A 10,523-nucleotide genomic window follows, 5' to 3' on the forward strand; every position below is an offset into this window, starting at 1 on the left:
AGCATTAAAACTTAATAAACAATCCTTCCCTGTTTTATTGGGGTGGGAGGTGGTGGTGTCAGGATTAGTTACCTCTGGAATAGGACGGGGTTTCAAGAATAAAACCCATTAATGTCAGGATTTCACACAGAGCAAACACACTGTTATTTTTTTTTCTCTGTGATATTTCTGTGCTAAGGAACTGATTTTCTCTCTCACAGCCTGGCTGCTGTTAGGGACCAGCTCTGCCATGCTCTGGAGCACCCTGGCTCCATGGAGGGGACATCCCAAGTCAGCCCAGTTATGGGGCCATGGAAGCCTCAGCAGGTACCACCAACTGGTGTGCAACTGGTGGAACCCAGCACTGCTTACCCTTGTGGCTTGCAGCCGTCTCCTGTGCTGCTTTTGAAATTTGGGAGCAAAGCTCAGCCAGAGGCTCAGTTATAAACCCAACGGTGTCACAGACCACAGAGCATTAGCACTGAGCTCCCAGACATGAAGGAATTCCAGGGATTCTCCATTTGGGATGTGCTGTCACCATCCCAGGTGATGGTTTACAAGCACAAATGTTTAGGTGGGACCTGCTGGCCTCACTCCTGGCTCCAGCTGCAGCAAATCCCGGGAAGGGGCTGCCCACCCTCCCGCCCAGCCAGCGCCCCCACACCCGTGGGCAGCTGCACTTCCAAGGAAGGTGCAAACCCCCCCTTTGCCTCTCTGGGTCTCCTGGCAGTCAGACTAGGAGATTGTATCTACACAGCGCTTGAAGAGGAACATTTATGGATGCAAAGGTTTATTATACTTAGTGAATAAAGCTGATAACGAAAAATCAGTATTTTCCATGAGGGAGAGGGAGAACTTTCCACAAACTTCAATGAAAACTCCTTTTTTTTTTTCTTTTTTTTTTTTTCTCACAAAAACCAGACACTTCACAAAATTAATTTTGTCAAAATATAAGTTAAGCATAAAACTGGTGCCTTGCCCCCCACGTGAGTGCTACCGCTGCTCTCTCTGGTACCCGCGCTGTCTGTTACGGAATGGAAAGCACAGCTTATGTCAACAGGATTGAAAGATGGGGGGGGGGTTGTAGTTTTTGTTGTTTGGTTTTTTTTTTTCTCTTTTAACACCCAAAATTTAGATCCTGCTCTGGTGGCTGATGGCACTGACCTCTCTCACACAGGGGCTGGGGCCAGCAGCACCCAGCGGGGCTCGACAGTGGAGGAGAAAGCCCTTTTTGTTATACAGTGTTTATTAAGTAGATTCAGTCTTATATATGATATACAGATTCGAAAGAAAAAAAAAAAAAAAGGATTCCACATACTTATGAAATCAGTGCATTTAGCAAGTAATACCATGGAGATAACAGCTCGATTAACAGCTCATTGGTCTTTGTTAAGTGAGGGGACAGGGAGTTGGCCTGTGCTAATCATTCCACAAACAGAACAGAATTAAGTTGCATCACATATATAATAGACACACATTCTAAGAATTAAAATATTAAGCCACATTTACTGGAAAAATCCACAGTATATAACACAAATAACTCTTATCAAGCTCGTTGAGGAGGAAGTGCTCATCTGCTTAAGAGCCACATGAAGTTGCATAGGTGCCTATCTGCAAAAATATCATTTCCAAAGGAATCAATTGATTAAGCAATAAAGTGTCACCTTAAAAGCTGGATTAAGTGCCATACGCTTTCTGAGTCCTCGGGAAAGCACCAGCTTCCCAAAGAGCCTCTTCTGCCTCATTGGGAGCCCCCCGCCTCCCGCGGGACCGCGCTCCCACCCCCCAGCCCAAACCAGTGTCCAGGCTTGGGCAAGCTCACCCCTTCCCTAAAGTATTCCCAATTCTGCTGAGGAGTGTTTTCCCCCTGTTCCCCTGTGTCAGCTGGACCCTGCGAGGAGCTGGGCAGCGTCCAGGCGGGAGGAGGAGGAGGATGGGGAGGCAGCAGCACTGCCAGGATCTGGCGCTTCAGAGCTCCGGATCAGCTCCCGATTGGAATTGCAGCCAATCCATACGACTATTGGGAAAGAAAAAAAATACAACAGCTTGTGCAAAAACCCAAAATTGCTTAAAGAGTGTCTAGGTTTGGTGGGGTGTCCCTCGGGGCGGGCGCGTGTCGGTGGGTGGGTGAGGCTGTGGCTGGGTTAAACAGACGAACTGGGTGAGGGGCAGCTTCCTCTTCAACAGCAGGTCTGGCAGAACACACGGGGGCCGGGAGTTCTGTACATGTAAACAGTACACTTTCACTGAGTCCAAAATTAGGAGCAAAAATACAAAGGTTCACATTGGTCTTAGGTAGATACAGGCGAAGAACTGAGCTGTGCAGCTCCGAAACAACCGAACAAAAGTTTCTAAAGCACCACTAAATTATATAAAAATCAGACCATGGACGGATTGTAGTTGGTGTCTGGTGAAATACTATGCTACCTTGTAAAAAGTTTTACAAAAAATTACAAATCAAAAGTATATTAACCCTCTGAGTTCAAAGCAGCATTTTTTTTTTTTTTTCATGAACTGGTACTAAATCCGACGGCCGCTCCGGGAGGGAAGTGGCCCTTGGGATCAGGGAGGTACAAGTTATGTCTGCTCGCAACCCCGGGAACGCTCTCCCATGGAGAAACAGTGTCATGGGAACCGCACATCCAGGACAGGGTGGGTGTGTTAAAATAAAATAAAATTTAAAAAAAAAAAAAATAATAAATCTATTCTCTTGACCAGTGATCAGCTTTTCTTAACCAAACCCAAGACCATCCAGACCATTTGCTAACCCAGCATTCTCCTTCCACCTCTCAAGATATCTGGAAAGCCGGTGTATTCTGCTCCTGCTTGTTCCTTCTCGTTGAGAACCCGGACTAGCAATTCCTGACCCCGTCCTGCCCAGTGAGAGCGCAGGAATGTGGCTGTGAACAGTCCTGGAGCACAGGGAGCCGTGGCGGAGCACGGAGTAGCTGCAGAGCACGGAGATGTCTGTGGAGCTCATGCCAAAGGAACCGTTAACGCTGCGGCTCACCAAAAAAAAAAGAAAGAAAAAAAGATCCCTGACAGAATATCGGAGTCAATCCCGTTTGTTTCATAACTTGTCCCAGATGTGGCTGTCACCAGGGCTTTGGGAATCTGAGTCTGTACCATTCAGCTGCAGGTTATGAACATCAGGTGCTGGGACAGGGCGGTGTTGGGCACCCTCCTACGCGACGCAGCCTCGGTGTCCTCTACAGCAGTTTGACCACGTGTAAGAGCTCCTGAACTTCCACGCGTGCCGAGACAGGTTCAGAGGTGATCGGGAACGACAGCTAAACCTCGGATAAATAAAACTTAACCCCACTGTGGCTGTTGGTGGTCTGTCCACGAGCTCCCAGGTTACCTCTGCTTCAGTACGCTGATGGCAAACTTATGGCTAAAGGTTCCACTGCCTCTGCCGGGGAGGGAGGCACCGGCACGGGTGGGAGACTGCGGAGAGGGAGAATCCCGGGACAGCGATTGTCTCTGCCTCTCCTGCCTGAACGGTAAGACTTTCACAAATGGCTGCGGTTACAGGTTTTGTCAAAGGTTTGTTACTTCATGGTATTCACACAAAAATAAATATTTACATAAATTCCAAGTATGGGAGGATGCAGTGGACAAACCAAGCAGGCTTGTGAAGTGCTGGGGAAAGCGTGAGTCTGAGCCCTGGCTGGGGGCTGGCATCCCCAGGGCCCCCACCCTGCGGGCAGGAGGGGGCGGGTGTGGCCACGATGCTCCCGGTTCCAGCACCAGCTCAGGTCTAATGAGCCGCCACCTCATCTCTGCACCCCGTGGCCAGGGGCTGGGTCCCTTTTCTCCAAATGCTACGGAAAGGTTAAGGTTTGGGGAAAACAGTCAATGCAATGGTTGATCCCTTCTGCTGCCGGGCCAGGCACACCTGGCATCAGGAGCCAGAACCTTTTCTGTTCTGAGACTAAGAGCAGGGTAAAGTTTTGCTTCTCTTCCAGTGTGTGGAGCATCATGGGGTACAGAGGGTACAGGGGAACTGCCCGGGCCTGCTCCTGGCCAGCCCAGCTGCTGCTCAAGCCCATGTCAGTGGCGTTGGCCCCTGGAGCAGCAGCCCCCATCTGCCAGCTCCAAGCAGCCAAAAAATAAGCTAAAAGCTGGCTCCAAAGAGAGAAAGTTTCTACCTACAAAACAGCTTTACACTTATCGAATTTCTGCCTCACGGTGCAGACTCCAGCCGGGAGGGGGGGCTGCGGGGCTTGGGGAGCAGCAGGACCCCCGCCGGTCTCTGCACAGCTCCAGAGCACGTGGCACTGCTGGGCTGGGCTCAGCACCCCTGGCAGGAGCGAGGTCCCTGGGTTAGCAGCACTGGCAGTAGGTATTGCACTGAGCAAAACGAAGTGCATCATGGGGGAGAGGGGTGGAAACGGGGCAGAATGGTCATCGGACTATGGTTCTTCCACACTTTGGGAACTGTGGGCTTGTTCCAGGACTGTGAGCAGGGAGCGGGAAAGATTCCTGGGCCCCGGAGAGGACTTGGTCAGTTCTGCTGCTCAATGCTGCCCGTCTCTCCCGCAGGAGCGAGTGGTCACGGCACCAACTCACCTTCTGGGTGAGCCCTGGCGCTGCCCTGCCTCACACCCCGTGGGTCCCCAGCGGTTTGTCTCCCGGTGCTACCCCGGGGCTGGTTTGGGACGGAGCGGAGTGGATGGCCAGGCACAGCAGGACCCCAGCCGGAGGTTCCAGCCTCCTCGGCACGATCCCCATGTCTGCGACACTCACCGTCCCCCAGGACCAGCACGGCCAGTCCTGGAAGAAGCCCACAATGGAGTGTGAGGTAGAGTACAGATGGTGACCGCAAGACAGTGTTTCTCAGGTATCTCCTTCCTTCCTTCTCTTATCTGCAATGACTTAAATGAGTGCGAGATGTCCTTCCAGCCGGAGGTCTGCTGAGCTTGCCGAGTCTCTGCAGGAGGTTCAGACCCCACTGGTGCTGTGGAACCCTTTAGAACGAAAGCCTAAGCTTGTGCTGCTGTTCAGCTCCCACCTACGCTCACTGGAGGCTGAGCAGCCTCGATATCAAAGGCTGGATGGCAAACTTGCTCCCTGTGGGACAAGGGTTCACCAGAGAAACAGGCAGAGCTGCCTGGAAATTAGTAGTGTAGTGATATGGAATGTGTTATTTCACAGGAATAAATTCCTTCTGATCAGACAGACAAAAAACTGGCAATCTGTACAAACTCAAAAGAATCCATTTTCAGAAAAATAAATTACTAAGGGGAGAGGAGGGTCCATTTCTCAATAAATATGTGATTCAGCTCACCTAAGACTTGGAAATTATCCGGGGATGGGAATCTAACATTTGGGTCCACAAAGGTTATTCTAAATACATCTGCAGCCCCAAACCTCCCCAGGCTCCCTTCTGCCCTTCAAAGTCCCACATCCTTCCAAGCTGCAGGGCTGGCTTCTGGTCGGCCGGACGCACGGGTGTTGGTACGCTTCCAAAACGTGTCCTTGTGCCTGAAGTCCCAGGTGCTTGGAGTGTAAAACAAAACAGGTCTTTTGAATTCCACCTTCTAAAAACTACATGTACCCGCGGCGTGGCGGGAGGACGATGGTGGTCCTGAGCAGGACATCGCCGGGAGCCTCTTTCTAGCAGGTATAAATTGTCTTCTCGACCGAGGAGCGACGCAGACACGGGGAGTCAGTTCTGCTGTAAAATGAGGTTTTCCAGTTCGTCTGCAGACCGGAGCAGGAACGCCGCCGACTCCCGGTATCCGGCGATGAGCTGCCGCACGGCGCTGATCTCCGTGGGGCTGAGCTGGGCCGCCTGCATGCCCCGGCTGGTGCTGTTGGAGGGGGCCGTGCTGGAGGCCCCACCTTTCATGCTGAGATCGGTTGGACCTGCCAAGGAAAAGTGAGAGGGAAGCTGAGCTCCTGCTGGGTGGCCCAACACAGCCGTGGGACACCAGGGACACAGGGCAAGGACTGGGCACTGCGGCCATTTGCAAACCAGGATGGGAGAGTTCAGCTGCCCCTCCGAGCCCAGGTGGGTGCCACTGGTGATGGTGGCAGGGAGGGGAGCACATCGCCCCGGGCGGGATGGAAAGCATCCAAGGAAAGCAATGCTGGAGCAGCGAATGCTGCGGGAGGAGCAGCACCAGCAGAAGTGTTCCACGCCAGGAGAACCAGTGCTTCGAAGTGGGGGAGGAGGAGGAGAAGGAGGAGGAGGAGAAGAAGGAGGAGGCTCTCATGCGAAAGCAATTTCACTGGACAGAAAAGGCAGCAGTAAACGGAGCCCATTTCCCGGCTCACCAAGGGGGAAGGAGCTGGGAGCAGGGATGTGGGCTTGAGCAAGAATTGCCTGAGGTGGGGGATGGAGGGAGAAGACACTCCTGGGCAGCAAACCCCTGCAGGCCTCTGCTCAGAGGGAGGAGAAGATGCAGCTCCTTGCAGTGTGCTCTTCCCTCTGAAGGACTGGGCAAGAGCTTGGGGAAAAAAGAATTGCAAAGCAGAGGTTTAAAAATCCACTACAAAGAAGTGAAGTGAGGTGCTGCTGCATGTTGCACCCAGGGCCTGTCTGCTCCTCCTGGAGGCTGCTCAGCGACCTTCCTGCACATCTGCTGTCTCACAGAGCCAGTGGCTTGGCCAGGCCAGAGGAAGGTGCTCAGCAGTGGGGGGCCAGGGTGCCTGTGCTCCTCTGGGGAGGAACCACTGCTGCGAGGATTAGGTCTCAGCAGCTGGAAGCCGGGACGGGATCTTTATTCAGGGTTAAGAAGCATTAGGAAGGGATGATAAGAGTTAATCCCAGACAGGCATCTCTCAGGCCTCCGGAAATCACATCCTTCCAAATCCTGGCTCCAGTCGGGGCGGGCAGGGGCAGGGCAGGAACCCAGAGCGCACCAGGACAGGCAATGGCAGCCTGGAGATTGCTGAAGGACTGGCAAGGACTCCAGCCCCTCCTGCCACCAGTGCTGCAGGGTAGAACCAGAAGGAACATTTGGCCTCACCCCATACCTGTCTCCCCAGGTGCAAGGGAGTCATCAGGCACATAGGAGCCTTCCTGTGTGCCCTGCTGAGGCCTGGGATATTCCGCTCTGTTCACTGGCTCCTAACCTTAAGCCCTGCCTGTGCTCTCCTTCTGACTTCCCGTCCCGCAGCATCAGTCCTGTTTTCCCAGCTGTTGTTCCCAGGCAGTCCCCAGCCCCTCAGAGCCCTCCTGAGCTGTGGCAGGAGCTGGCTGTGCCCCCAGCCCCCAGCCCCATCGGTCCCTGAGAGCGGAACGGCTCATACCAGCAGCAGATCAGGGCAGTGATAGGCGCCCGCTCCTGTTAATGATTAATAGCTGGTACAGATTCTCTTTTTTTTTTAAGTGACACTCCTTCCCTCCACCAGTGCCACTCAGACCGTCCTTCCCAGTGCAGTTCAACAATTAACCATCTGCTGACGAGGTGAGCTGAGCCGCCAGGCAGAGACCTCTGCCAGCTGCAGGACAAAAGGGGATTTCGGAGCAGCTCTTCCTCCCCTCCAGCGGCCAGCTCAGTCCCACAGTGTGGGCTGCCAGGAGCCTGTTGCACACTGCCTGGGCATGGGGCAGAGCAATGGCTGGGTGGGCTCCCTGTGCCCCTGCAGGCCCCAGCGTGGCCACTTACCATTACTGTGGTTGCCCGTCTGGAGGGAGGCGGGGGGCTGCAGGCTGCCCCCCAGGGACCCGTAGCCACGGTAGCTGTAGTTCAGGCTTCCATTGATGTAGACCGGGTCTTGGGAGTAAGATGAAGCTGGCAGTGAGTAGGAGGAGTGGGTGATGGCTGTGGAGTCTCTGGAGTGCTGCTTGTCTAGAGCGATCGGTTCGTCCTGCACAGGGGAAACACAGACTTACTCCAGCGAGGAGCCTGGCTCTCCTCTGTGGCCAGTGGGAGGGACAGCACAGGGATGCCCGGTCTCCTGTGGCTGCAGCATGGCCAGTTCCAAACCAGCATCCCCACCCCTGTTGACCTGAGTCTCAGGACACACCATGGGGCTCTGTTCTGCAGCCTCTCTGACTTTTAGAAACAAGACTTTTAAAAACTCTTTTCTAAATTGCACACAAATGTCTCTCCCTCATCCCTGGTGGGATGAGGGACACAGCCAGTTCCAGCCCTCGTCCACCTCTAACTGCCAGCACCGTACCTGGGAGGTCTGGTAGATCTCCAGCCGCATCCTCTTGGCTGCTTTCCGCGTTTCGCTCTCACAGGCGGCGGCCAGGATGTTCTCTGCCATGGCCGAGGTCAGGTGAGGCGGCGTGGGCCTGGTCTGCAGGACACAAGGAGAGAGCATGCTCAGGGACCTGCTGCCCCAGCTGTGGTGGTGAGCAGGAGGGCACTGGGGCAGCCACTCACCATCTCCATCCCGTTCTTCTTCATGCGGCGGCAGGACTTGAGGTAGGTGCGGATGCGCTTCCGCGCCCGCTCCTGGAACTCGGGGAACTGCCGGCTGCACGACTCGATGATGGCCTGGATCTTCTCCTTGGGCTGCTTGGAGATGGGAACCATCCGGTCCAGGTTCTCATCCACAAAAAGGCGCACGAACATCTGCAAAGGAGAAGACAGGCGGTGGGAACCCCGAGATGGGAGGCAGGCAGGCTCATCCTCCCCACGGAGCCCTCCTTACGTTGAAGGCCTTTAGCCTCTCCGGGTCCATCCCCTCCGAGTCATTAATCTTATCGTTGTCTTCATGGTCATCATGGTCATCGTCATCTTCATCAGCCGTGGGGGCCCTGCCGACAGTCAGGTCCTCGGGGCAGCCGCTCACCTCTGTCTTGATGGAGTCGTAGCTGCCCGAGCTGTACGGGGGGGACTGAAAGGAGACTGTGGTTACCACTGAGAGCCCTCACCTGATGCACCTGCCCCTTCTCCTTGTCTCACTGCATCTGTCCCCTCTCCTGATGGCCCCCTGCAACTTGGGAAGATGAACCCATGGCCAAGCTCCCCTGAGCATCACCTCCTGCCTGCCTGGGACAAGGGAGCCTGTGATGGCCTGATGGCCCAATGGCTGCTTTGGCTGGTGGGACCATGGCTCTGCCTCATCCTATGGGAAACACTGCTGGACCCAGCAGGAATGGGCTTCTCCTCATATGGTGGCCGTAAGGTAAGGGTGAGGTGAGCCCACCGCAGTGCCCAGCTCTGGGGCAGGTGGGGTGTGGGGGATGTCTGTGGCTCTCCCAAACCACCCTAGGCCATACCTCTGCCGTGGTCTTCACCGCGTACTTGACCCTGCTGCGCAGCCCGTCGGCACTGCAGCTGTCGGACTGGTAGGAAGGGGTGACGTGGGCAGGGGTGAGCTTGTCGCAGAGGTTGATGGGCTGGTCGTCGGCGGAGGCGGTGAAGTCCATGGGGGCCGCGGTGCCATTGCCGTTCATTTCGGGGAAGGCGCTGTCGCCTTGCGTGCTGCTGGAAGTGGAGGGGTTCAGGGTGGAGGAGCCATTCCCGCTGCAGCTCTCTGACGAGGAGTCATCTGCAAGGAAGGACGTGTGGTCACCCCCGTGGCACCCTGTGACTGCTTTCCTGAGGCTGTTCTGGGCTCACTTGGTGGCTCAGCTACCACATGTGCCACTGGAAGCCAGGCTGGCACTGCTGTGCTTTTGGCCCTGGGATGCAGCAGCTGGAAGTACAGATGCTGGCACCCACAGCTGCAGGGCCACTGTCACATGGATTCACTCCCTCATCCCTCCAAGCACCCCGGACGCTGCCGTGCCCCATGCCCGAGTCACCCATCCCTCTGCAGGTGACAGTCCCTGCGCCTCCGCCCTCGGCCACGGTGCCTGGGCTTGAATAAGAACTTTGGAATTTGGTCCTTTTAGGTTTCTGTTTGCATTGCAGGGAGGAGAAAGGGGCATTGCCTCTCCCCACCAGGTCCCTCACCGTCCTCCTGGCCCAGTTTGGGGCTGGGTGCGGTGAGAGGTGACGAGTTCCAGCACTGGTGGCTCAGGCACATGCTGCTGTACAGAGTTCTGGGGTATAAGAATGACACACAAGGACAAGCTCACTTGAGTGGGAAAACACTGAATCCACGGTGCCTGGAAGCAGCATTAGCAGCTCTGCTCACAGCAGGCACACCACCCAATGAGGTTCCTCCTCAGCACACTGCTGCAGGGAGGGGACAGGGCTGCACCATGTCCTTCCTGTCCCACTCAAAGCCCAAGTGACCTACACCCTACATGGACACTCCTGTTCCCTGTTTCCACATGTCCCAGAGCCAGCCCCACGGCAACCACATGGCCTTTCCCCACCACTCAGACAGGTCAGGGGCTCAGCAATGGCGGTGCCACGCACATCCAGTGCACAGCCTGGCTCTGCTCAGTCTCAGTTCTACTCACACCAGAGCTCCTGGCACCATCCCCCTGCCTGTGCCCACTCCCACCGTGGTGGTTCCTGAAGGACAGCCCAGAAACGACAGAGAGCCTGGCACTGCCTGCACCCACCTTGCCTGCACCCTGCCAGAGAGCCCAGCCCTGGGGCCAAGCACAACATTTCAAATTGCTCAGCCCGTTCCCCTCCCTCCCCCTCGCCGCAGTAAATCCTTTATTTCATTAGGTGCCT

At 55.2% G+C, this 10,523-nt stretch overlaps 1 protein-coding gene across 1 annotated transcript in view; it reads right to left on the minus strand.

Annotated features, from left to right (window-relative positions):
• Window positions 1-752: 752 nt before the first annotated feature.
• The window catches only part of NOL4L (nucleolar protein 4 like), a 48,156-nt gene continuing 38,385 nt past the window's right edge, over window positions 753-10,523 (minus strand). Inside the window, exons 6-11 of the mRNA XM_018074014.2 lie at window positions 9,167-9,438; window positions 8,596-8,781; window positions 8,325-8,516; window positions 8,116-8,238; window positions 7,599-7,800; window positions 753-5,850 (exon numbers count right to left, since the gene is read on the minus strand). Of these exons, the coding sequence (XP_017929503.1) occupies window positions 5,651-5,850; window positions 7,599-7,800; window positions 8,116-8,238; window positions 8,325-8,516; window positions 8,596-8,781; window positions 9,167-9,438 (1,175 nt within the window). The 3' untranslated portion in view covers window positions 753-5,650. The remainder of the gene's footprint in view (window positions 5,851-7,598; window positions 7,801-8,115; window positions 8,239-8,324; window positions 8,517-8,595; window positions 8,782-9,166; window positions 9,439-10,523) is intronic.

The sequence above is a fragment of the Manacus vitellinus genome, unplaced genomic scaffold, assembly GCF_001715985.3.
Source record: "Manacus vitellinus isolate BGI_N305 unplaced genomic scaffold, ASM171598v3 scaffold_26_pilon, whole genome shotgun sequence".
In the NCBI taxonomy this organism is placed as follows: Eukaryota; Metazoa; Chordata; class Aves; order Passeriformes; family Pipridae; genus Manacus; species Manacus vitellinus.